Source organism: Metarhizium brunneum, chromosome 3, assembly GCF_013426205.1.
Source record: "Metarhizium brunneum chromosome 3, complete sequence".
Lineage (NCBI taxonomy): Eukaryota > Fungi > Ascomycota > Sordariomycetes > Hypocreales > Clavicipitaceae > Metarhizium > Metarhizium brunneum.
Window position 1 is genome coordinate 1,460,932 of NC_089424.1, and position 26,633 is coordinate 1,487,564.

Sequence of the window (26,633 nt, forward strand, 5' to 3'; positions counted from 1 at the left end):
ATTGCTATGAGATACTGGATGAGGAGGTGGTGCAAGGAGAAGAAGAACGGGAAAAAAAACCAAGTGGAGATGGTGTATGTAGAAGATGGGAGTGGCCAGGAGGGGAGGATGTGGATCGCCAACTGGTGTTCTTGAGAGGACCTCACACTGACTTGGGGAAGAGGAGTAAGTTGTCGAGTGGTGGGGTTAGTTTTTGATTTTTTTGATTGATTTTTTTTAAAAAAAAAAAAAAAACATGTCCCCTTCTCACAGCCTAGATGCTGCCCCTCTCCTGCACGCACTGAGTTTTATGCCAAACATACCTAGGTACTTAGCAGACGAGACACAGCACAGGCACACGTGTAGACAGGCACAGGAGACTACATATGTAGTACTTGCCCAGCATCAGCCTGGGACTCAGCCCGGCGCAGACAGACGAGCACTTGGTAGCGCAACCCTAATGTGATGGTGGAAAACGTGCATCCCAAGATGGCTTTACTTGGGACCACCGCCGCCGCCGCCGCCAAAGCAAAGAAAAAAAAAGGTGCTGGGTGTGAGGCAACCATGTTTTATCCCATTGGGGCCATTATCTAGCACATGCTGAAGACTTGCCCGAGCGTCAACATGCAGGGTTGCCCAACGGATATCTGGTTGGACTCGGACATCCGGCCGTTAGAGGCACAAGGGAGCTCTCTGAATACGTGCAATAGTACTTGGCCCGGCCACGGTACCTCGCGTGGGATTACACGCCGCAGTCATCAATGATTGATGATTGTCTGGGAGAGCAGCTCAACGTCAGGGTCCTTGACATCCGGGTGGGCTGATATCCTGATTCGACGCGTGACGTCGGCTGGCTTTTGACCGCGGCGACCGAGATTGGCCAAGCATTAGCCACAGACGATTGACAGCCAGGTCTGGCTTCAAGCGCTCATGTATGTACGGAGTATCATGTATCATGTATCATGTGTCATGTATCATGTATCCTGTTGGGTGAGGCTCTGTCAGTTTGGAACAAAATGATCGCTCATGCCCCATCCTTTTGAGCACTGCAACATGTTTCCGAGCCTCCGAGCCGCGAGCCGCGACCGCGACGCCACGATGTTCCTTGGGCTCTTCTTGCCTTTCCTCTGTTGCGCCCTGCGTACGGAGTGCCACTTGTTGGAACACCTCAATAGAATAACCCACCCTTGCCGTCCCATCATCCCATCAGCTCTCTCATCATCCCATTGTTTCGCTTTGGCACCTTCGCTCCTTTTCGCCACGCTGTCTTCCACATAACTGAGCCTTTTGTTATCTCTTTTTCTTTTCTTTTTTGTTTTTGGTCTTGCCGTTGTGAGCAACGCATTTTTCACACCATCTTAATCGCCCTCATCGCCATCGACTCGGTACACTAGTGCCCTCTCCTTTTCACCACCGTCCGCCGACGTCGCCCAACCTCACCCTTGCCGCAGAAACCGCCTGTCGCGGCATTTGCTCCTCGACGTCACTCGACCAGCGCCTCGGACGAACATCATATTCATTGCGGACAGTACCCATCAAGCAGAGATTTGCGGAACCTACTGTCAGCAGTACAGACCATGGTCAACGGCACCAAGGGTTCACCCGTACTGTTCGCCATGGCAAACACCACCTTGTTCGATTCGGCTTTGCCGCCGCTGCCCTCGTATACCCTCGAGCCCAGAGGCGACTTCTTTTCATGGATTTCTGACTTTTGGCTCTCGCTCATCCTGCCCGTCTTCGTCTACTGGGTAATGTCGCTATTCTTCCACGTCATTGATGTCCTCGATCTCTTTCCGCAATACCGCCTTCACACCCCCGAAGAGATCTTGCGCCGCAACCACGCCTCCCGATACGAGGTGGCGCGCGACGTCGTTATCCAGCAGATTATTCAGGTTGCCACGGGTACTGTCTTGGCCCTGTCCGAGCCTCCCGAGGTGATTGGAAAGGCAGATTATGACGTTGCCGTCTGGGCTACTAGACTTCGACTTGCCCAACGAGCCCTGCCTGGTTTTCTGAGTCTTCTCGGTGTCAATGCCACCGCCATCTCCAAGAGCATGTCGGCAACGCATCCTTTGCTAGCTGGTGCTCTTGCTGGCGGTTACTACCCGTTTCTCTCATCGGCTGAGTCTACTGCGCCTGCTTTTGCTCCCTGGGAGATGGCTGTTGCTAAAGTCCTCTATCATTTCATCATTCCAGCCATTCAATTTTTTGTGGCCGTCTTCTTACTTGATTCATGGCAGTACTTCCTGCACCGACTGATGCATGTGAATCGATGGATGTACAGTGAGTCTCGATCCTGCTGTCCACTGTCCGGCTCTATCCTCGCAAGTCAAATCGTGAGCAAACAGCTGACATCTTCTCCATAGCTACTTTTCACTCCAGACACCACCGACTCTATGTTCCGTACGCATACGGCGCCTTGTACAACCACCCACTGGAAGGTTTCTTGCTGGATACACTCGGTGCCGGTATTGCGTTCAAGCTGACCGGCATGACGGTTCGCCAAGGCACTTGCTTCTTTGCCTTCTCGACAATCAAGACTGTCGATGACCACTGTGGATACGCCTTTCCCTGGGACCCTCTGCAGCTCATCACTTCTAATAACGCCGCCTATCACGACATTCACCACCAGACCTGGGGAATCAAGACCAACTTCTCCCAGCCATTCTTCACCTTCTGGGACGGCCTATTGGGTACCAAGTACAAGGGCCCTCGAGCCGACAGACTTGCCGATAAGAAGCGAACCGAGAAAACGAAATAGACGATGTTCATGCCGCTATTTTCAACGTAATAATTAGTCTTTGCTTCGATCTCATGTTTGATGCACAACTGCTCTGGGAGCCTTTACAATCATACGTGTTTTACCTGTTGTTCTAATCGACTTATAACAACTTTTATTCCTCAATGAGACATTTGGGGCAAAACCGTTTTGTATGATGACGCGAACGCCTCAGCGCCGCATTTATAATTTTTAATCTTTGTCTTCTATGGTCGATCAATGGTGGACATATTCTGTCATTAGCTCGTTACTCATATGCCTCCCAAGATCGCTATGCCGAATTGGTAAGGTGACAACGTGTGGTGGAATCGAGAACAACTGCCAATTGTACAAAACTTGCCGGCCCTCTTATTTTATCCTTCAAAGAACGAAAGAAGAGCAAAAAACACATAGCAGCAGCGATGGATCATGCAGACAACATCGATAGGCTGGCATTCTGCGTCACGGACATGTTGGTAGTTATTGGGTGGAACTGGGCCCTTTGGGTGACGAAGAGGATGATATTGTCGTTTCTTGCAAAATTGGGGGGGGGGGCATTATTCTCATGTAACATCTATAATGTTCGGTTGGTAGGGCACAAGTTGGAAACAAAGAATAAAACGTTTCTTCATCATGCCAGGGACGACGTGACAAAAGTACGTAACGCGAGTTGGTGTAGCACGGTAATTGGTAGTCGTATCGGGCGCGTTAGTCCAGCTGTTGGAGAGACCCTTGAGGGTTGCTTTGACAGGACCCTTCGTGCTCTACATGACAGTGCCGGTAGGGAGGCGATTGGCAGGAAGAATAAACAATTATGACATTCAAAGGACGAATTCTTGGGTTTTTTTCTGTTTTTTTTTTTTTTGGCTGCAGAACCCTCTCAGCACGGGACGCCTACCGCCGAGGAACATCGAGACATGCTTGGCGGACTTCAATCCGGAGATGTCATGATTTGAATCGATTGCTCTCCATATTAAAGTGTGTCTGGATTCTAGTGTTGTTATCAAGTGGCATTGTTTTCAAAAGCTGACATTATCGGTCACTAGCGCATCAACGAAACTGAGCCCAGCAACGGGAGACGAGACCAATGGCGTCAGTTCAGCTCGGCTAGGTCCGTACTTTGGGCTCTTGGACATTGTTGGACATTTATAGTTTGCAATGTAGCAGTACTTCCGTCCACCCGTTCAACTTTGCGTTGAATGGTGTGGATCCTGAGATCGGCGACTCCCATTTCTCCCATTTCCACGAGGTAGCACAGGTCGTCCCGACTGGCTTCGCTGCGCTCCAGGCTTGTCCATCCGTGTGGCCAAAGACGGGTGCTGCCGAGTACGTATCGCCAGCGGACTGGCGTTGCGGAGAGCTTTGGCTGGCCTGTAACGATACACAAGCCAGGCTGGCGTTAATGCCAGACATGCTGCACGCACAATAAGCGCACCCAAACTATCATGCATGTCCGGGGAACGAAATATATCAAAGCCGGCCTGTCAGGTGTGAGGTCCCTCGATTGTGGGCGTGCGTCTCGACCAGGTTGGAAGCAAATTGTGCCGCCTGAGCCAGTGTGGACTGGTCTGGAATACTACCAAAGGCCTATCGGATTTTGCATCACCCTGACATAATCAATTCATCAAGTCGTTTGTGGCACAGCGACTACCGTCAGACAGAGACCAACTAAGTAGTGAGTAGCTGTTGATGCGAGACACATCTGGGGGCGTGCAACACCGCATGCAACGCTACAGATATGCGTGCAACATGACGCATAAAGTGGCACAAGAATGCGTAACATGTCTCAGCGTCATGATTGTCACTTGGAATCCATTACTCGATATCATGGCATAGCATCATTTAAGTTATTTACTGACTGGAAAACGATGGATCATTATGTTCGGTACGGAGTCTGTGCTGTCGGCACCGTGCCTTTCCACGGGGGGCCCTGCAATGCAGTACGAAGTCAATCGTACGTAGTATTTTGGCGACAAGGCGAGTCAGCAGGCAATTATTTTATGGGAATATTCCTTCCGTTCTGGAATTAGCCACAAGTGGTTCCACAAGCCGCTGGTCCTTCCATATTACACGAAGCACTCCGTATCGTGTCTCAAGATACTAAGCTTTCCCGTAACGATGGGGCTGTATTATACCAGCTCAATCCTCCGTATTAGTTTGTGTATGTACTTGCCTTTTCTCGGCCTGGCACCAGTCACTTATGGAAGTCCAGAGGAGACCATTTGGGATGAGGAGACAAGAACCTATGCATACATACTGTGCCGAGTACTACTCTGTAGGCGTTCCAAAATTAGAGATCTTGACAACTTGTTGGCTGGGCAGACCGGGAGATTTCTCGAACCCGTGCACAGGTGGCCGGGCGCAACAAGGATGGAGTTAGAAGACCTGGCCATAATTTAAACGAGGATGGTCCTTTGTCCCCCCTCAATTCTAATAGCTCAAACGGCATATGAGATCAGCGCTGGGAGCTCGCAGCTCGCAGCTGGCAGCTGGCAGCTGGCAACGATCACATTGGAGCCAGAAACTGGCAGCGGGCACACAGCTGGGCCCCTGCTGGGCCCCTTGGCCCCTCTTTCCTGCGTCATGCTTCAGGGCCGCTCCTTCCTTTCTTCGTTCGGACGATGCTAGACTCCATCGTGTTCAGCCCATGTTTCCCCACGGTTGTCTCAAGCACGCTTCATGTCAACCTTTATTACCCAACTTCGTTTGTTGGTCTCCATGTATTATTGGCCTCGGCGTCTGGTGTGCATTCTCAGTCTTCCAGGCAGCTTGGCCTGGTCCAGTGGGCAACTCTGATCTCGGCCAAGACGCAACGCAACCCTCGAGGTCCAAGTCGTGGTCTAATCTCCATCCGCCGTTGCAGCGCATGCTGCGTGCCGTGTGCGATTGCGATGACGAAAGCTCGACTTCAGGGACCTGCCGCAATAATCAAATCAAATTATGCTTTCGCAGTGCTACAATAGGCATGCGCTATTAGACTTTCGAGTATCAGCTGAAGTGTCCGCCGCTCCCGTACGCGGGGCCATATTCGTCTGCTCACCTCTTGACGCTACACCAGTTTTGTGTGCCCGGGCAAGCCACTCAACCCACTTGGCACTCCAGCAATCTCCATCTCCACAACGAACCGCCGGAACCGTTGGCCAGCGTCGCTCGTCAAGCGGCCTGCTCAAACACTTGGACATAGGGCGGACGGGTACCGGTACAAGTGCTCAGCGGCCAAGCCGGCCCTCGTCTCATGTTGGTCTTCTCGTCGACGCTCGAATTGACCCTATTTCACTTATTTGGTCTGCGGCACCCGGCCTCCTGACTCTGCTGTTGTTATTCTCCTCCCTTCTCCTCCGTATTCATGCGAAGAGAAGGCGGTTTCCCAACCGCCCAGCAGCCGAATCGTTACGGACCCCGTTTTCCGACCTTCTCATGCGCCCAGCATGCCTCGGGAGCACTGATCATTTAACGGCTCTGATACTCCGTATTCCTGGGCTGACTTCAACGTCCGCGGCGCCGTCTCCTCACCCGTGCGGTGCTCATTGCGGACATCTGGATACGCAATACGCTCAGAAACTCGTGCCAACAAAGCCCGACTTGCTCCGTAGGCCCTTCGCTTAGTTGCTGTACTTGGCCGCATTCGACAAAATCAAATTACTACCACCCGGTGGCTCTTTCGCATAGCCGTTTTGCCCAGTCTCCGGGGCTCGCGTTCTCTGCTTGCACATCAGCTTCAGCCTCAGCGTTCTCCAGGGCCTCGTGGCCAGCCTGGGACCAAACAACCCCTAGCATCTCACACGCATAAGCCAAGGAATATCATATCCACAGCACCCTTGCCGAGCAGCCTGTCAAGTCTAGCCTTTCGGGCGTCCAATATTTTACACTGCTAAGCGCTCATCCTCGTCTCAGCAGCAGCCTTTCACAGCCTTCACTCAGCCAGCAATTGCTCCATTTCGGCGCTTCCGCCAGCGCTCCCACGCCATCATTGGCCAATTGGCTCGGGTCGGTGATCTCGGGTTCCTGCGTTGTTCCAATGTGCAACGGTCACTCCGTGTTTCAGCACCACCGTCCCATTCATGATTGAGCGTGAGAGACACGCAACAGCGGAAGTGATTTACAGGGCCCTGGTATCCAAGCAGCATTAGGCGCCGGCACATGTAGTTGCCTGCAGCGACGGTGCTTCACCTGCATATAATATTTGAGGCCTTGGACTCTGGCATGTTCTTATCTTCGCCATGGATCCTGCAACCACTCTCTTCACATTTTTACTGTGAGTTTAATTGCTGTCGTCTGCTGCACCTTAATAATATTTGTTCCTTTTTGATTATTTTGGTTTTTTGTGGAATTTCGTCTCTCATGCGAAAGGGGTCGACCCTTTTTAGTCTTTCTCGAGACACCTCGTGCTGTTGTTTCGCTCTCATCTTGCAACATTCCAAACAAATAGCATCCCTCCCTTGAATCATTTACGCCACAACTTCGTCTACATTTTGCGGCATACCAGATCTCCACTTCTTTGAATCTTTTGCCTCTTTCCATACTTCGTACGCTTCACTCTGTCGCAGGTATATTAGCTCCATAGTCCTTTCTCTATCCTTCGCGCGTTTTCGTGTCTCAGTCCTAGACACCTCATTGTTTGCAGTCGCGTCAGAGTCATTGTCTGCTGAATCTCGCACTCATTCCGAACATGCCAGTCTAGTGACTTGTCGTGTGAAAGACTAATTAGACCCGACGCAACTTTGCGTGCAACCCTTCGCGAGAGTAATGTGCTAACACAAGTGCTTATTACAGTCAGACGGATCCGTCCGTGAAATCAATCCATCTTATTGGCTCTTGGGACAACTTTTCCACGTGGTACGCAATGAAGCAAGACGTGCGACGCGGCCGTGGCCAATGGAGAGGGTGCTATTCATTTAAAGATACAATTTCCCACGATGAGTCCTCCAGTCACTCATTGACGAGGAATGGGGGACTGAAAATGGGCGACACATATTACTACTACGTAAGTCATTCTCATTTCACCACCCATAACGCGTTTTAAGTAAGTCACTTTCTCACATGAATGCCTATCTGTCAGTACGAAGTAGATGGCTCTACTGAAATACACGACCCAGCCCAACCGTCGACGACTTCTTGTCCTTACCTGCCAGGCCAAACGGTCAACACTCTTCACGTTCCCATTGAACAAACTTTGAGGCACCGCAGCGCTTCGGTTAATTCGCTTCGTCAAGAATCATACATGACGATGAATCCTGAGGCTCGATATATCACCCCAGTCCCAGCTCCAGCAGCTGTAGCTAATCCTGTGATCCGTCGTCTCGGCTCGGCTTCGTCATTACTGGGTAATCATACCTCAAGCCGTTCTAAATCACCTGGCCCTCCCTGGAAGCGAATTTTTAGTCGAAAATCAGCGAATGCTGATGTAGAGAGACCCGGTACACCTAGCCTCAGCCGCGATGGTGCCATGACACCATCTCTCTGGCCGCTGCCTGACAGTAGGCCAACATCGTCCTCGGACGGACGAAGGACCAGAGACATCTCACCCGAGTCGCTCCGACGGTTCCTAATAGAAGACCCTCCTTTACCACCAGCCACAGCTCTCAGCAATCCGCCGCCACGAGCCTTGAATATTCCAAGCGAGGTTGCCGAAGATATAGACGATGACGATGACAACTTTGCCACGTCTGCTATACCAGAGACGCCAGTCTTCGCGACAAGATTATCCCCTCCTCCTTTTCAGCGGTGTGTCTCCTCAGACTCCAAACCTCGAACAATCACGAGCTCGAGCTCTCCGACGCTAGCTATTCGACCAGCAAGCAGTCAGCAGGGCAAAGAGTCGAAGAAGTCTAGTGTAGTAGAGGAAGGGTCACCGCAACTGCCGAAGCTTGATACCACCGAAGCTGGCCAATGCGGCCGCTCTCCTTCGGTTTCGTCAACTGCCTTTGATACGCCAATGTCTCCACAGTCCTTGGCAGAGGAGCTTTCACCCTTTTACGATTCAAACGATGATGACGATGTCTTGTCAAGCAATGACGGCGATTGTTCAGCCTATAGACCACATGCAGGACCTTCAACCAAAGCATCTTTCAAAGGATATAGTCTGCCGAGACATGCTGAAGAGCATAAGTCCGCAGACGGCTCTTGCCCTGGAATGATGGGCTTCCATACGGAAACTGCCTTTTCCAAGGCACATGAATCGACCGTGCCGATCAGTGGCCCAAATTTCCTAAATGTACCTATGGATACTGGCCTAGGTCTGGATGACTTTGTCAACGAACTCGGCTTGTTGGTCGGTGGCATTGGCAATAAGAACACTTGAGTCGAGGTGTCACTACAGTTTGGAGTGATTTGTATTTGCTGTAGCAGAGACAGACTCACCCGATTATTCGCGTGAGACTACATAATAACCATTGCGACAATGAACATTATGATCGAAAAACCAACAACGCACGGATTCGACCAACGCATAAAATGCCTTGCATTATGGGTCAATTTTTTTTCTTAAAAATTTTTTTAGATTATGCCTTGTGCATCATAAATCTCTTCGGCGTTGGAATCAGGATTAGAAACGGCAGGCATATCAAAAACTTCTGATACCCCATATTTCTGGCAGCAGGTTTGAGCAGAATTTAGAGGAAGGGGATCACATGATTTGGAGGTAGGCATACACATTTGGCCTCTCCTGGCGAGAGGGAATATGGCGTGTTTGTTCTTTTTTTTTTTTTCAGCAGCCCTGGACTCAGGGGACTGTGCGATGTACTATAAGGGAGGCAGGTAGATGGAAGGGTAGGAAGACAGGAGGCAGTTGTACACTTAGATGATGGCTTACCTGGCTATGGCGAGCAAGACTTTCGCACTTTACAATCAAAAGCGAGCTTCTACACAAAGCTTCAACGTTGCCACATTGTTTCGCATACACCGTTTCTGCCCTTGCCGCAGGTGCGCGGACTTCATTTCTATTTGAAATTTAGAGAGTAAGCCATGTAGTTTATTATACAAGAGTATTGTGTCCAGAACATTTACGGATATAGTAAATACAGATGTATTTTCTATTAGATTTTGTCTCTCCGCGATAAGGATTATCTAGTATGTAGTGGTATTATTTCTTTCTAACTAGTTTCTTAATACCTACTACCTCAGCTAGTGTATTTAACATATCGCGACGCGTTCTGTGTTTGCCTTAAGGCACGTTACAGTCTTGTAACCTGGTACAGCGCAATTATAGTATTACTACTAGTAGTCTTATATAACTATCTAGGTTATATTTTTATTTATTTTATATACTAAAACATAGTAAAGTAAACTTAAATATAATAAAGTATACTTATATATAACAGAGTATACTTAAATATAGCAGAGTATACTTAAATATAATAAAGTATACTTAAATATAGCAGAGTATACTTAAATATAGCAGAGTATACTTAAATATAGCAGAGTATACTTAAATATAGCAGAGTATACTTAAATATAGCAGAGTATACTTAAATATTTAAAGAGTATAATATACTATATTACTATTTATTCCCAGTCTTATTGATTCGCTACGTTACGACATGTATATCTTGTGCAGTCTGCCCAGGGCCACCACTTTGCTCAGTCTTCATAGCAGCATTATTACCAGCCGCAGCTACATGTATTTCTTGCCCCTCCTCCTTGTTTTTCTCAGGTCGTTCCCGTTGCTTGATTTTAGAGTCTTCGTGTCTTTCCGGGGTCTTTAGTTTCCCGCTACTACCAGGATTGAGGAAGCGTTCAGGGACACCACGTGCTGCGTGCTTTGGGTTTCCCACCCATGCACCGAGGATGCGACTCCATTGGTAGTCGCCGTTGCTAAGCCGCTGGATCTCTTTGTATGCGAACATGTTGTAGAACGGGAGATTGGTTTTGGGATCCCGATAGCGTGCTGGGTTATTTGTGATGACACAGATTGGTGCAGGTGTAGGCTCTGTTGAAGTAGTCTGTTAGTTGTCTGGTCTCAAAACGCTAGGTCAACTGGACGTTGCGTGTGTAACTCAACGGGGCTGTCTTACTGGCGAGTTTGGTCATTTTGCGGCCAAACAGAATCTGGGTCTGAATATTCTTATCACGTATGGCATTCCCATCAAAATTTTGGTAGATGATGCCGTTTCTTGTTGCGTTCATATCGCGAGGGACCTCAGGTACGTCTGGGGCCTCGGACTCTATTGGACTTCCCGACTTCCCTTTATGCGCTGCTTGATTTCGGGCAGGTTGAAGGTCTGAGTCAGCCGGCATTGTTGGCTTTGCATCAACCTCCTTGGCTGTTGCGGTTGCGGTTGCTGAAGATGCGGATGGTCCTGCCACCGTCGTTGATTCCACGGCCTGGACGAACGGCGGTGTGAATGTGGACTGGATTGTATTAGGGAGTGCTAGCACGTTCGATTTGGATGCAGCATGGACTGGCGAGGGTACGTTCACGTCGATTCCTGGCGGCGGGACGAGCATTGGAGCGGCCAGCACGCTCGATGGCCTGGCTTCTGGAGGGCGCGTTGGACCAGCCGTAGCAGCCAAGGAGCTTGCGAGTGGAGGAGGCGGAGGCGCCGCCAGTCCGCTTGGGCGATTTGATGACGGCGCTGTAGAAATTTGAATGGAGGCAGGAGAGTAAGAGGGGGTTGGAGCAGGAGCAGAAGCCGGAGGTTGTGGCACAGTTGAATCTGTCGAAGCGACGGTCTCTTCCTTGAGAATAGGTGTTGAAGCTGTAGGGGATTCCCTCGAGGATTTGGTTGATCCCCCAACGATAATGACTTTTTCCTGTGCATTTAAAGCTGCATCGTCTGTGATTTCGGGCTTTGCGTCCATAGGCTCATTGTTTGGCTCTTTGCCTGATACCTCCCTGCTTGCCGATGCATCGTCCGCAGCTGGGGCCGGCGATGCTTCTGTAGGCGTCGGCAGATTCACAGCCTCTATTGTACCTGCATCGGCCTTTGGTGGTACGCAAGGCTTGTTATCTTTGGCTATTGCGCTGCCGCTTTCCATGTTCCTGTCGTCGCTCATTGCTGGTTTGTCTATCGTGGAATTCCCGACAGCCTTGGGTGTCTCTGAATTTTGATCTTCAGCTCTGATAGCGCCTTGGAGATTGCCTGTATCTGTCGATTTGGAGACTTTCTTCTCGTCAGTCTTCCCACCATCCTTGTCCTTTCCCTTTCCCTTTGCGGTCTTGTCCACCCTTTCTCTCTTCTTTTTGGGCTTCTCTTCCACCTCAGTTACATATGGACGCAGCGACCGCAATTCGACATCATCCCATTGGCCTCTTCCGCTCCAGAATGTAATGACTGGCCCCTTGAGCGTGCGCTGGTTCAGAGCAGCCAGTTTAGCCTTTCGCTCTTCCTCGCGCTGCTTCTCTGCCTCCTCCCAGCGATTGAGACTCTTGCTGTTGCGCTTCTCTACAATCGCAGCTTCCGCTAGTCTCTCCTCCTGCGTCATGGGAGGTTTTTTCAGGGCCTCGAGTCGAGCAGCCTTCTTTTCCATTTGTGCGAGCTGCTTGAGTCTCCTCGCCTCACGTTCTGCCATTTGCTGGTGCAGCTGCTCTTTGGATATACGAGTTGTCTGTCGGGATGAGGCACGGGTAGGCAGATCCGCAGGCGACGGCAGCCATGAGGCTCGTTCTGACTTTTTTTTCGGTCGTGGCGCGGGAGCTGGGACAGATGCCCTGGTGGTAGGGTCGATGCGAACCTTCTTTCTAAACTTGGCCGGGATTGCTTCTTGTGCTCTTCGTTTTCGTTGGGCAGCGCGCTTTTCTTTTGCCTGGCGCTCTAGCTCCTTTTCGCCTTCCAAGCCATCGTCGTTGGCGTTGTTGTCATCTTCGTCGTCAGATGAGGAGTCCATGTGTACGTCGGAGCCATCCTCGCCAACGTCGGAGAAGCCCTGGTCATTCTCGTCTTCGGCGAATAAAAGTTCCAGGTCTGAGTCTGGCTCTTCATTAGCAAGCATTGACTTCATACGATTTCCGGCCGTGGACCGGCGTTTTCGCGTTGTCGCAAGCCATTCTGTCTGCTGGGCCGGGGTGTCGGGGGTGTCTCTGTCCGAGCTATCGAGATCGCTGGGCGGATCGGACAGCTGCGATGTGTCCCTGTCAGATGTTCTTGATTCTGTATCCATCATAGACGGATCCTCCATGTCACCAAGGGGAGAATCATCCGTGACTAGCTGGCTGGTGGTCGAGCCACATGCGCGTGGTGGCAACCATGTGTGGATGTTGAGTTGCAATTGAAAATGTGCAAAAAGCGACGCGTTTGAGGGGTGACAATAAATTTATCGAGGCGGCGTTCCACCACCGCTGACATCATGGCCCACACATTATGCCCGGCTGCCTGCTCAGCGCAATCAAGGAAAGTGCAACAGCAATATCTCTTGCTTTGATAGGTTTATTTTTATTGGGACTTCCCATCATGTATTTGTCGCCTTCACAAAAACCAACATCACGGAAGGAGTGGAATTCGCTAATTTGATCATAGAACTGGCGGTCTATCCGGTGCGGCCTACAGATGGAGTGCGCCGTCTTTGTTGCCTTCTAACTACAGGGCTAGCGCTGACTTCTATCGATGTCCACGATGATCCAATATATGCCAAGTATTCAAACGCCTCTCGCTAGACAAGGAAACACTCAAACGAACCAAAAAAAAACCCCCCCTCTGCCACGCCAAGCCAGCATGGCCAAAAACAGAACAAACTCTAAAAAAATGACAAGACTGAAATCTGCAGTGCAAGACTAAGCCATCCTGCGAAACGCTGCGTGTATGTGTGTATAATGTGTATGTGTGAATGCTCCTCTTGCTTAATCAAGGAAATCAGGTGGCTCCATAACATGTTGAATTTGCAACCAGAAATCGCGGAACTCGTAGAGAGGGGAATATATGGTGATAATGATCTCATCAATTTCCCATCTACGCATCCAAAATTCGAGTCCCAGGTATATCAGTCCCGGAAGAAAACACTACATCTCATCTGGGAAAAAGGCGTCTACCCCTTTGCCGCCGTCCCATTCTTTGCAGAATCCTATCCAGTTTCGACGGAGACACTTTTCCGTAGATGGAGCACTACTGGTTGGTGCAGCTGTCCATGTTGTCGATGTCGGACCCTTGGTAATGGGCGGCTGTGTACGTGTGCCTGGTAGAGGGGTTGTGGTTGTGCTAGTCTCATCCTTATCCCAACAACCCCACCACTTTCCCGGTGTTTCGCACGTGGTTGTTGGCGTATGGGTTGTTGTAGTGACATCTGAGGTTGTAGTGATAGGGTTTGTGGTGGTTGTTTTATCCTTGCACCCAAACCAGCCCGGCGTCTTGCAAGTTGATGTCGAGGACGTAGTCTTGGTACTCGTAGCCGTGACTCCTGTAGTCGTTGTATCGAGGCAACCCCACCAGCCTGGGGTCTTGCAGGTTGAAGTTCGTGTTCGCGTACGAGTCGTCGTTGTTGACGTCGATGTTGTCGTCGTCTCTGTGCCGTTGCTCTCGTACATTTTCCACTGGGCGCAATCTCGACATTCGGGGGTCATGGAACACTCGGGAACATCGTCATATTTCAAAATGACGTCAGAGATGACTGCTCGAATCTTGTGGGTTCCAATCCCTACACGCCATCCTTTGTCGGCAACAACATCGTAGACACACTCGCTTCCAGTGTGGCAAGTCGTCTCCAGCGCGTAACCGGCGAAGGAGCAAGACGCAGTAGCACCGTTGCAGGTGCCAATGTAGATGGGATCGGCCGTGTGACCAAAGTGATACGCGCCAGTGTTTTCCCTTGTTTGAGGAGCTTTGGGATCAGAGCCCGGAGGGATGGGTAAACCAAGGCGAGTCGCAGCAACAGCCTCGGGAACAGCCTCGAACGTGACGACGGGCAAACCATACGTCAGACCTAGCAAGGAGCTGACAGCTCCACCCAATGAGTGGCCTACTACCCAAATTGTAGAATGGGGATAACGCTCAGTAACATTGGAGTAAAGTTCGCGGGCAGCGGCGTAGTACCGGCTTTCTTCGTGCAGAGATTTGGTAACACAGGTGTTGTTGCAAGAGTACGTGCTCGTGGCGCAGTCGCAAACCTGATGCCAAGTCCACTGTCCCTGCTGCGCGCAGCAACAACTAAAGAACAAGTTATCATTAATTTTGTCATTGGTCGTGGTACCATCTCCATCAAAGACGGCAGGGGTTGTTCCCTTGAGACCGATAACAATTGTTGAGTTGTCGTCGTCAGCCCAGATATGTCCACGCAGCCCATCGCTTTGCCAGCCAAAGTCTGCACTGCGGTTGAAAGGTTCACCGATGTCTAACCAATCGGCAGCGTCTTCTGTCTCGACATAGGCGTTGGCGGCCATGTAAGCTAAGCTAAGCACAGTGCCTTTATCTGTAACATCTGGCGAGGGAACATCATCAACTGTCCATGCTGAAGCATCAAGCACAGCAACATATCCCTCTTGGCGTGCGTGGGCAACCATGGGGTCTACAACAGAAGGGCGTCTATCAACGAGACGCTGTATGGTGTTGCCACGACTCCTGGCACTGAGATGAGGTAGGTCATGTTCAGCATGGCCGTCTTCAGCGGCGAGAAAGACGCGTGACGACGAAAGATCGTGAGTTACATCCATGCTGCGATGGAGTCGCGGATGCCGATCGGTACCATGATGATAGATGTGACGCAGTGTAAATGTATGGTCGGCTGGTCGGGGAGATTCCGGGTTCGATGGCGTGACGATGGCTGGAGGAAGAAAGACATCTTGACCTACGACAGCATCTCGATCGATGGGTGAAAGGTGCGAAGCAGCCGTCGGAGAAGAAACTGCCAATAAAGATAGCAGGAAGACTGCGGTAACTCTGCCGGCAGAGGTGCACCGCGCCAGCACCTGAGACGGCTCGAAATTCGATAACATGGTCAACGGCTGCCGAATCCAGCCCTGGAGGGAATCGATACCATGAGCGTATGCAAGGCCTCTCTGCAGACAAAGTTATGCATAAGATGCCACAGAGAGAAGAAAGGAGCAAGGTTGAAATTGCGGAGTCCTGCTCTGGAAAACTGGCAGAGGAAACAGGAGCGCGAGGTGGGGGAAGTGAGGTTGTAACAGGAGGATGCAAACGAGTGACATTCAAAGAGCGAGCGGAGTGGCGGCGATGTTGTCATGGCCCGCCGTCCAAGGTCTCGGACTTGGAAGCATGCGCAAGCGAGAGCCCGTCGGCGGGGACGGGTCCGATGCAAGGGTCAACATTGAATGGTATTGTTGGGGCGGGGATGACTAACTGCGTGTCATGATGTGACCTCGGGAGAGGCGAAGTACCGCCAGAAGGCGCTGTTCAGGGCCACTGATTCAGCATTAGCATCGCACCAACCAGCACATGTGACCGCTATTGCGCTAGGTTGGCCACCGGGCCCTTCCCAGATGACCACTTTGACCACTTGACTGTCTGGGCAACTGCCAATAGCAACCACGAGTGTATTACCTAAGCACATCAATTAAACAAGTGCCTCGCGACGCGCCGACCAGCGCGTGTCTCCAGATTTCCCCACGACGCAGCCAATCCGAGGCTGGTGCGCCAACATTTTGATCTCGAAGTACCGGCGAGAGTTTGACAGCTTTGGCCGCAACGCATTTCATCCCGTCTTACTGCCATCTCTCCTTTGTGTCGAGCCAGCGTCTCTGTGCACATCGCCCAAGATGACTGCAATGTGAGTAGCTCTACACCTGTTCAATTCTCAGTTCTTTCCTTGTGGGCTAGCGATCGGACCGCCTCTGCATCATGGCAGCGATACCTCGCGCGCCGTGTTTGTAGCTCGAGCTCGTGAACTCGCACTGGCGACGCACTGCTGTCACGGCAAACCGCGCAGACATGTCTCAACTAACATTCGCTTTCTTTAGCGAGAGCTTCGACAGCATCTACCTCGACCTTTCCAGGGAGAGCGGCAAATGCAGATTTGCCGAGACGGGCTTTGGATGGAAGCCGTCCAATGGAGGTGACACCTTCACCCTAGACCAGACAAACATTGGTGGTGCGCAATGGAGCCGGGCAGCCAAGGGGTATGAAATTCGGATTTTGCAACGGAATTCCGGCATCATTCAGCTCGATGGCTTTCAACAGGAGGATTACGACCGGCTTAGCAAGGTCTTCAAGAACTGGTACAGCACCGTTCTCGAAAACAAAGAGCATGCGCTCCGTGGCTGGAATTGGGGCAAGGCCGAGTTCGCCAAGGCTGAATTGACCTTTAGTGTGCAAAACAAGCCGGCCTTTGAGCTTCCTTACTCGGAGATTGGCAATACCAACTTGGCTGGTCGCAACGAGGTCGCCGTCGAAATGTCCCTGCCCCAAGACTCAAATGACACAGGCACCAATGGTCAGCTTGGTGGCGCTCGCGGCAAAGGCAAAAAGGCCGGTGGTGGCAGGGACCAGCTCGTGGAAATGCGGTTTTATATTCCTGGTACTACCACTGCCAAGAAGGAAGCTGATGGTGACGACGCCGAGGAGGAGGAAGCTGAGGAGAAGAATGCCGCCACCCTCTTCTACGACACCCTCATCGAGAAGGCTGAGATTGGAGAGACTGCTGGTGATACTATCGCCACTTTCCTCGACGTGCTTCATCTTACTCCGAGGTATGATGTCATGAGCCCCCAGCACCCTAAGAGGCGTCTACCTGTCTTGACCCTGATTTGCTAACATGTCCTTCGGCAGAGGTCGTTTCGATATCGACATGTATGAAGCTTCATTCCGACTCCGCGGAAAGACGTACGATTATAAGATCCAATACGAGGCTATCAAGAAATTCATGGTTCTTCCCAAGCCTGACGAGATGCACTGCATGCTGTGTATTGGCCTAGACCCTCCACTACGTCAGGGTCAGACACGATACCCATTTGTTGTCATGCAATTCAAGAAGGACGAGGAGGTTACCATTGACTTGAACCTCGAGGAGTCAGAATTGCAATCCAAGTACAAAGACAAGCTGGAGCCGCACTACGAGGAGCCATTGCACCACGTTGTTGCCAAGATCTTCCGTGGTCTGGCCAATAAGAAGATTTCATCACCAGCCAAAGACTTCATTACGTACGTACCTTGGATTATTATTCAAGCCTCACATGTACCCGGCCATTTTTTGATCTTTTTTTTCTCTTTCTTTTGGACTGTCGCTCACTAATCATGTTTGTTACCCGTCTCTAGTCACCGAAGTCAGTACGGTATCAAGTGCTCCATTAAAGCCAGCGAGGGATTCCTGTATTGCCTGGAAAAGGCCTTCATGTTCGTGCCCAAACCGGCCACGTACATTGCCTACGAACAAACACAATCCGTTACGTTCTCCCGAGTGGGTGGTGCCGTCTCCACCCTATCTACCTTTGATATCACCGTTGTGATGAAGAATGGCGCCGGGTCGTCGCAGTTCAGCAACATTAACAGAGAAGACCTCAAGGCTCTGGAGACATTCTTCAAGCTCAAGGGTCTGCGTGTCAAGAATGAAATCGATGAAGATGCCAACATGCTTGCCGCCGCCCTCCGCGAACAGGACATGGACGACTCAGACGATGAAGTTGTCGCCAACAAGGCGGACCGTGGCTCAGCCGATGAGGATGAAGAAAGCGTGGATGAAGATTTCCAGGCTGACAGTGATAGTGATGTGGCTGAGGAGTATGATAGTGCACATGAGAGCTCAGGCTCTGGTAGTGCCGAGAGCGACGTTGATGCCGATGAAGCGGATGAAATCGAGGACAAGGAAGCCGAGGCGGAACGCCCCAAAAAGAAGAAGAAGACTGGTTAGAATGACCACGAAATCGTAGGAGTTTATGAACGTAGGGGCTAAGACACCAGGGCATCGGGAGGGAACACATACTGGTGCAAGAGAAAAGCCTTCAAAACTGGGCAGTTGTGTTGCTGTGAGGAGTGGCGTTGTCTCATATCGGCTTCCTTCACTTCAATCCGGCTTCGGCTCTTGATGGTAGGTACCTAGGTAATTGTTAGATGACAGGGGGGAGGTGACATTGTGTACAAGTACTATTTCGAGAGGACGGTTGGGCGGCGTCAACAACCCGACTAGCGGGTTCACTGGAGAGATGATTTACAACGGATCCATCATTTCATAACCATCTTTTTTTGTGATGGCATAAACTGCCTTTCATGATGAGACCACCTGCTTTCTCCTGGAAGTATTGATTTTGAGATTATGCCGTAAAACATTCTGCATGTTTTATTTCCTAACGAATACCTACCTACCTACCTAGGTAGGTACCTTGGGTAGGTCGGTAGGTACTAGTAGACTTAGCTAAATGTGCTTAAACACTGGTCACTTCAGTGAAAAAAATGGTTGGATTTTTTTTTATTGAACAAGGTCATTCCTTCCATCGCAATTTTTGCCCAGAAAGTCTAGTATCATCTTTCCAGCTATATTCCACACTCGCCCAGAAACAGCTAATATTTACCTGCTACTTAGACCTAGCAGGTAGGAGGTAGTTGCCTATCGGCAAGCCAAGAAATTCTCCAGTCAGTTCTCGAAACAAACCCAGTCCCAGATCCAGTAACACACACACACACACAAGGGAAATTTGTTTTGTATAGTCCAACTTTTCGATACCGCCATTCCTTGTCAAGAAAATCTTTCCCGCATACATCGAACCGTGTCTCGCGGAGACAAATTTTGATATTCTAAAAAAAATGAAATGAGTCGTAACCGTTGAGGAACCTAGCCTCAGAGAGCCCATGCGTATATGGTAGAACACACAAGATAAACAAACAAAATATGAAATCATGCGCCTCTAGTAAATTCTCAGCTCCAAACAACGAAAGTAAGTCTAATGAGCAGACTGGAAAAATGACGCTAGTGAGAGACAAAAAAGTATACATGATGAAACAAACAACACAACTGTTGCCACACATCTACCACGGTGAAGCAAAGAAATTGTCATAAGGGTTGCACTGCCCTAAAGCAAGACAGAGTTCCACACGTTCATGGGTGAACTAATTCATATGTGTTCGCCTGTGGCTTTCATATATGTTCGTGGGAACAGTGCGTACTGTCCCACCGGGGGAGGAGATTGGACGGGCAAACTTGTGGTCTTGGCTCTCGGACGTCTCGGCTTAACACTCTCTTCCAGCGGAGGTGCATCGTCGCGAACCTGAGACTCGCTAGCATGGCTCTTGTGATAATATTTCTTGAGCCCATTAGACGGAGGAAATGAAATCATGTCAGGGACATGGTCTTGAGTAGCTGGATATGTGCCAGCCCACTCTGGTCCATCCTGATCGTGGTCTGGGGGTTGAGCAGAAGGGAGTGGTTCAGAGTCATCAGTCAGTGATCCCGCCATCTTATTGAGCGAGGTGGTACTGGCGGTACGCCGAGCAAGCGTAGTCCAAGACGAGTTTGTCGATCTATATTGTCTTCCGGTAGAGTTTGAGCGGGATGTAGAATTGGTCGAGGTGCTGGAACGTTGATCAAGCAATGGAGATGATCCGTTAACTCCTACCGATGAGTTCGTATCTTCATGCAAGGCCGACTGTTCAAAGTGTCCGCCAACAAGATCACAATCGGAGTAGGCTTGTTTTTCGGTGTCGTCACTTAGAAGCATGGGTTGTTGATAATCCACAGGGATGAGGAATGAAGGAGACAGCGTAAATGTCTGAGATTCCCTAAATGTGGCAGGGCCAGAGCTGTGTCGGGGTTCCTTCATATTGAGGGGACGAATACTCTTTTTGTCACCCCTCGGTAAAGAAAAGTTGTTTGTAACAGCGGGATTTGGTGTGACTACCTCATGCTCCACGGGAGTTGATGTATGGCTAGCTGGGCTGAGAGATGGTGCTTCTTGCCATACGAGGGATAGAGAACCATGACTTTCGGCAGACAACCCTCCGTTAGATGCAGGCTCAATCCCGTTGTCATCCAGTGCCACTAGCTTTGCGGGAGGCGTCAAGCTGTCTCTGGCAGTATCCAGTGACGGACGATCCCATTGGTAGTCACAGTTGGCTTCTGCCTCATGTTCATAGCAATAGTCTATGATATCCTCCCAGCTCTCTCTTGTTGGTGTCCTTAGCTGGACCAGACTTTGGTGATCATCGTCATCAACGATATGATCCAGGCCCATGATACCCAGGCCACCGAGGGTTTCTGAAACTACACTTGTTGGCCTTCGAGATTCGGCAAGCGATCGCAACATTGGAACAGATTGGCTGCCGCGGAGAGAAGAATTATTGCTTGCAAGGCTAAGCCTTGATCGTCTTGACATGCCGTGCTGCTCTTCTTCCTCGGGGACATCAGGGAGCGTTTCGTACGATGCTGGCGTTGAAATTGCCAGAGGCCAAGTAGAATCCCGAGCACCCAGCATAACACGAGAGTATCGCGTTTCGTCAGGTGGGGATTGTTCTTGCGTCTGACTATAGCTGTGCTCATAAGAGTTTAAATCGTCGATTATGCATTCAGGAGAAGTCGCATAACCGAAAGGAAATGGTTGGCAGAATTCGTTACTTGTCTGAGCCCGGGCAGCTGCATTCATGTTGATGACGTCTGTGATATCTTGGTAGCTGGATTGTCGGCTGGAACCCCGGGGAGGTGGCAGGGACCCAAGCGTACAGAAGCCATTGGCTTGTATTGGGGATCTAGGGGGTCGAGGAGGGGGTTGTGACGGAGTTTTTCGAAGCCGTTCTTGTGATCGAATATGCTGTAGAAGCCGTCGAGGCCCGGAGGCCGGGGCAGTATGGCGAGGTACCAGGGGCGGACGAGAGACAGCGCTAGAGGTTTGCTCTTGGTACACTTCACCAATAGACTCCCACGACATATTTCGTGAATAGGAGCTTGTCTCGAATCCGCCGGTAAAGGCGTCGTTCAACGTCTCCGGACCGTTGACATGATGATCGTCGTTGACGACATTATCCCGCTGTGTGTGGGCGACGTGCTGAAAATTGAACGGCCCTGAAATATATGGTCGTCTCTGCGCGGTTTCATCCCGCGATGCCTTCCTTCTGGAAAAAATGGACGGGATGAGTCCCTCTCGTCCTCCATGACCAATGTTTTCAGAGGGCATATCTCCGGAATATATTGAGCTGGCGGAGGAGTTCTGGGTGCTGCTTTCGCGCTTGGATTTTCCTCGGCGATGAAAAAAGCTCCTTCCAAAATTGTGTATGCTTTCGGGCCGATCTCGAGATGGGGCATTGCTATCGTTGGACCTAATCGATGATCTTCGAACGAGGGACAAGTTGTCCAGTGACAATTCCCAAGGTAGTCGCTCAGCCGTATTCATAGAAGATAAGGATGATGACTCGGAAGAAGCAGTCCTGTGCCCATGGTGCCTTTGTAAATGGGATGCTCGCTTCATTTGCTTGTTGAGGAGCCGCAACTTCTGGGGAGAAGGAGGGCTTTCGAGAGCAGGACCAAGGAAGTCGGCAACACTTGCGCTTGACAGCTGCTCCATGGGTGACGAATCGAATGGTGTGTGAAGTTGTGAAGACGAAGTGAAAGGTCGCGGCATCTTTGGTAGTTTTGGGTCCCTTTTCGGCTCCTGGGTGGGTACCGCATCGTGGTGCCCAGAGTGCAGGGACATTGCTCCAATACCAAACATCTTTACTTAGTGCAAGGGGTAGGAGGGTGACGATAAGATTCGTGCCTCCGAAGCTTGACAACGTGTTTGGCCCACCGTGACAAGCAGAGCCTTTGCTCAGAACCGGAACTGCGATGTGATCGGCATACCACCATGGGATGGGCGTGTTACCAGGGCAGTCCGTTGTGTGAGACTATCAACGGTCAACAGCAGGCAGGGGACCTGAAGAAGTTGTGGGGTTAAGTGACTAGCCGGAGCTAATAAGGAAGACGACTGTACATGAGAGAGATAGATTGAATTTTTGGGCTGCAAATGCCACCAAAACAGGGGTATCCCAAAGGCCCAGACGGAAGCCAGCAACAAACAAAGTGTCTGGGGTGGATGGGGGCCTTGAATGGGGGCTTTGAAAACAGAGGTTGCGACTAGATGCGGTACCTCGGACCCGGGTCCGTGTTGGTCACCTCGAAGCCTGTGATATAGACGTAAGAACGGGCAATTGGACCCGGCGGTATGACCGACTGAGTTCTGATACGGCCTCGATACGCCAGATATCAAAATAGAAATACACCAGGTTGAACTAAAAGTCTCCCTGTCGTGGCTGATTCCTCTTGACAGGGCAGGAAAACTCCTTGTCTGTTGGCGGATGGAGCTGTCTCCGTCGAGTTTCCCTGTTACAAGCCCCTCAAAAGCAAATCCTGAAGAAGTTTGACTTTCTGTCCCATGTGCAAATACCGAGCCAAGAGCGTCGTCGCCGACGCGTGCAATGGTCTGAGATGATAACCGTGGCGCTAGTAGTGTCTCTCAACGGCAAATCCAGTCAGATCTTGCATCGACAGAATGGCGGTTTCGTCAGTCGATCTCCAGTGGACCACAGACTTTGTCGGAATCCACTGCTACAGCAGCTCGGTCAACGGAAGGGGGGACACCCGGTGGTAGATGGGTAGGAAGGTGTTTGTGAAGGTGGTTGAGTGCTTAAGGCATCTTGCGAAGCTGCGGCAGCATTCCTTAAGTTCTTTCCAGCGCCGGCGTCGTTATATTCAGCACTGTTGGTTCTCAAGCCACAAACGCTTCTTGTTATCAATTGAGCAAGATCTCATTTTAGCGAGCTTCCTGAACAGAACAGCGGAAGTGCCACAAGTTGGTTCGGAGGGTGCATGTTACCAACACAACAAGCTAAGCAGCGAGGATTATGGCCAAAGAGAGAGGCTTACCCTACCCGAAGCGTCGGGTCGAGGCAAAGTTACGTTGTACTCCACCCGAGCTCTCGTGGCTTGGTTTGAAGAGAAGTGGTTCCTGGCTTGCAGCTCCATGCAGGTACGACATGGTCGCTTGAATGGCCTGAGAAGTCGAACCCCATAGTTGCGTGCACCACGGAGTACTCCGTGAGGCATTGTGTAAGTCCGTATTCTGTCGTCCACAATGCTTCCCCTGCCACTGGCGGACATCACGTACATGCCCTCTCCCAGTCAGCCAAGCAATAGAAAAGAGACAATTCCTAGACGACCAAAGCTGAGGTGAGTATTACGAAATACATATACCGTAGGGCTTGACAATTGCTGGGGCAGAACTTGCATTACATGATGGGGGATGGGCCATCCCAAAAAGAACCAACAGACAAGGAGATGTCCTTGACCGTCTTGGCTCCTTTTGCTAGGGGTCTGTTGGGGGCAGACGAGGTAAGCCGCAGGGATTGAGTTTCCACCAGACCTCATCTCCACTGTGAGTTATCGCTCATACACGACGACTTGGACAAGGATCTCGCGGGCCAAAAAGAGCCCAAGGAGTACTCCGTAGCACGCGTTTGGGTGTTTGTTGTGGCTGGCCCTTGTGCTATTGTACAGTGGTGGTCGCCATGGGGCATCGCGTTCAGGGTTGTGATCCGAACTTGACGGGTCAACGCCGTGGAGAGGGATTTTTTTTTAGGCGGGCGGGCTGTACTCCGTTCTTCGTAGCTGGTGATTGTACAAGACGGTCGGATCTGTACGCATTGTACTCCGTATTGTACAATTGCATGACAACCTGATGCTTTCGAATAGTGAGCCATGATTCAGGGAACTCGTGGCGGAAGCCCACAATGGCCCTTCCTTTCTTCCAAGGATCAATATCGCGTTCTGCAAAGGAGGTTGTGGGATTTTGGACCTCCGCCATGGGCAGCACCTCCGAGGCCAGGGCCTGGTGAATGAGAAAAAAACGATCTATTGAAGCGTGTCTGTTCTTACCAAAACACGGACAACCACAGTCTACTAGGAGGCAGCTAGACTCGAGCGTTGCAGGTGGGAAAGCTAGTAGATGTCAACGGGTGGTTTCGAGTGATGATCCATGCGAACTATGCTTCGGTTCCTGCCTGGGGTCGGGCTGTTGGACGTGGTTGGTGGTGGTCATCCGCCGAGCATGTACTCCTACGACCTCCTCTAAGCGCACGGAGTCTATTGTACTGAGCGTACCCACAGTGGCCACCTAGGCACCGAGGTATCTGGGTACTTGGAGAATGGCACTTTGTATCGTTCTGGTCGACGTAATCATGTACAATCAATGTGATATGCACGCGTGCATGGCACCCCGGTTGTTCCTGCCGCATGCCTGTTGCATGCCTGTTGCATGCCTGTTGGTACCTTGGGAGCTGGACAAAGACGCGAATTTTTCTTGAACAGGACAGATCATGCAGTTCTCCGTAATACAGAGAGAGTCTTGCACCGACCAAGGTAGTACACCGCTCCGGGCAGTGAACGCAAACTCCTGCACGCCATCTACTCCGTAACCATCTCGGCATCATCAGCTCCGTACAATCCAATGCCTGATTCGTCAATGACGGCGGACGCGCAACGCGGCAATGACATCGGCACGCAATGCGTAACTTGCTCTATGTACTGTACGGAGCATGTTCAATGTGCAATACACATTGTATCATGCATCATGATAGGCAACTGGTGGATAGTGAGATACATATTCCCACCAGACGCTCTTCCCAAAGCGTTCGAGTAGTATCAACCAACCTACCTACTTAGGTAGTTGGTAATTCTCCACTCACAAAATCACGATCCGCATCACGTCGGTCGTCTTTGCAGCACACGCGTACCACAATCAGCTCAATCTTGGAGAGTGCAGCTGCCCGGATGTGCCGTGGTCAGAATTGATTGCACCAGAAACAATGGCAATCTCCATCATGGCGGACCCAGGGGTTCATACTCTGCCAGGCTGCTGTCAATGTTCTAGTAGCTTCCGCCTGGAATGCGAGCAAGATGGGGAACTTTCGTTTTCCAACTCCCATGCGCGAAAGACGAAAACAGGGTCAGTTGAGGAAAGTGGCTGGCTGGTTTGCCTTGACTATAACAAGCCAGCCTTATTGTCGGCTCGTGATGGTCTTGCTTGATCTGTAGTTATGTATGTACATAACTACATAAAGTACATAAAAGGTATATGTGGACCACCTGGGTAGGCTGGCTCGTGGACCAGCCACTGGCTTCGTCATGAACTGGCTGTGCAAAAACTGCTATTTCTGGCTTGAAAGCATGGCGTAGTTGAGGGGTTTGTAGGACGACATGGCGACATGGAGAATTCCACAGCCGCGCTGGCAGGAACATGACTCTGGGCTGTTTCTGGTACAAACAAGTACCTCGTAAATGGATTTGACGAGACTCCCAGTGTGTGTACAGGGTGACTACTGCATACTACTACTTGCGAAGCTATCGGCCCAGACGGAAACGAAGCGTATATGTACATATTACGCAAGAGATTGTATGAGGCAAATGGCAGGCTCCATCCAGCACCGAAGCCGTTCCCCATATCCATACGAAATCTAGAATGACTTACAGTGCGGTGTGTTACGATATGGGAAAACCCAAATCGAAGGACACGGAGAACTCTTTTGCTGCACAGACAGGTACCCGCCAAAAGAGCTTTGAACTCGAACAATAGATCAGAGTCGAGACACTAGCGTTGAATCTTGTCTTGAGAAGCAACAGAGTTTGACAATAAAAAAAAAACGGGAGCGGTGAATGGCCCCCCCAAAGCCACCATCGCCATTCATTGTCTGAGTGAGCACTCACTTTGGAGCTATACATGAGTGATGAGATTTGTTTCTTTCTTTCGTGTGCGTGCGTGTGTGTGCGTGCGTGCGGGCGCGAGTGTGTACATACACAGTCCCTCTTTTGTTGGTTCAAGGTTATTCTTTGTAAATTCCCGCACAAGGTAGGCATGCCCATGGCTGATGCTGCGTGATGCCGACTTGGGGTGATTCCTTCAAGAATGGTGGTCGGCTCGGGAGACATCGATGCTTGGACCAAGGTCCAACCACACGCTGTTGGCGCAGCCTGCATCGTGCTCTTGAACATGCAAACCCTCAATGCCAAAAACACAGCTCCATGGAATAGGGGCTTGTTCGCTGAGTCCAGAAACGCGCCGACACCG

At 50.7% G+C, this 26,633-nt stretch overlaps 6 protein-coding genes across 6 annotated transcripts; 3 read left to right on the forward strand and 3 right to left on the reverse strand.

Moving 5' to 3' along the window:
* Window positions 1–1,556: 1,556 nt before the first annotated feature.
* On the forward strand, window positions 1,557–2,740 carry SUR2 (Sphingolipid C4-hydroxylase SUR2; the record flags this gene model as incomplete). Its single annotated transcript, XM_014688806.1, has 2 exons — window positions 1,557–2,262; window positions 2,346–2,740. The coding sequence occupies 2 exons, from the start codon at window positions 1,557–1,559 to the stop codon at window positions 2,738–2,740; spliced, it is 1,101 nt and encodes a 366-aa protein (XP_014544292.1).
* Window positions 2,741–7,697: 4,957 nt separating this feature from the next.
* On the forward strand, window positions 7,698–9,038 carry G6M90_00g057070 (uncharacterized protein; the record flags this gene model as incomplete). Its single annotated transcript, XM_014688807.2, has 2 exons — window positions 7,698–7,721; window positions 7,797–9,038. 2 exons carry the CDS (start codon window positions 7,698–7,700, stop codon window positions 9,036–9,038), a joined length of 1,266 nt encoding a protein of 421 aa, XP_014544293.2.
* A 1,225-nt stretch (window positions 9,039–10,263) lies between these two features.
* On the reverse strand, window positions 10,264–12,853 carry G6M90_00g057080 (uncharacterized protein; the record flags this gene model as incomplete). The annotated part of the gene is made up of 2 exons (XM_014688808.2): window positions 10,264–10,664; window positions 10,750–12,853. 2 exons carry the CDS (start codon window positions 12,851–12,853, stop codon window positions 10,264–10,266), a joined length of 2,505 nt encoding a protein of 834 aa, XP_014544294.2.
* Window positions 12,854–13,670: 817 nt separating this feature from the next.
* Window positions 13,671–15,596, reverse strand: G6M90_00g057090 (uncharacterized protein; the record flags this gene model as incomplete). The annotated part of the gene is made up of 1 exon (XM_014688809.1): window positions 13,671–15,596. One exon carries the CDS (start codon window positions 15,594–15,596, stop codon window positions 13,671–13,673), a length of 1,926 nt encoding a protein of 641 aa, XP_014544295.1.
* A 780-nt stretch (window positions 15,597–16,376) lies between these two features.
* Window positions 16,377–18,463, forward strand: POB3 (FACT complex subunit POB3; the record flags this gene model as incomplete). Its single annotated transcript, XM_014688810.2, has 4 exons — window positions 16,377–16,387; window positions 16,578–17,306; window positions 17,386–17,757; window positions 17,872–18,463. 4 exons carry the CDS (start codon window positions 16,377–16,379, stop codon window positions 18,461–18,463), a joined length of 1,704 nt encoding a protein of 567 aa, XP_014544296.2.
* Window positions 18,464–19,661: 1,198 nt separating this feature from the next.
* On the reverse strand, window positions 19,662–22,229 carry G6M90_00g057110 (uncharacterized protein; the record flags this gene model as incomplete). The annotated part of the gene is made up of 1 exon (XM_014688811.2): window positions 19,662–22,229. One exon carries the CDS (start codon window positions 22,227–22,229, stop codon window positions 19,662–19,664), a length of 2,568 nt encoding a protein of 855 aa, XP_014544297.2.
* Window positions 22,230–26,633: the final 4,404 nt, after the last annotated feature.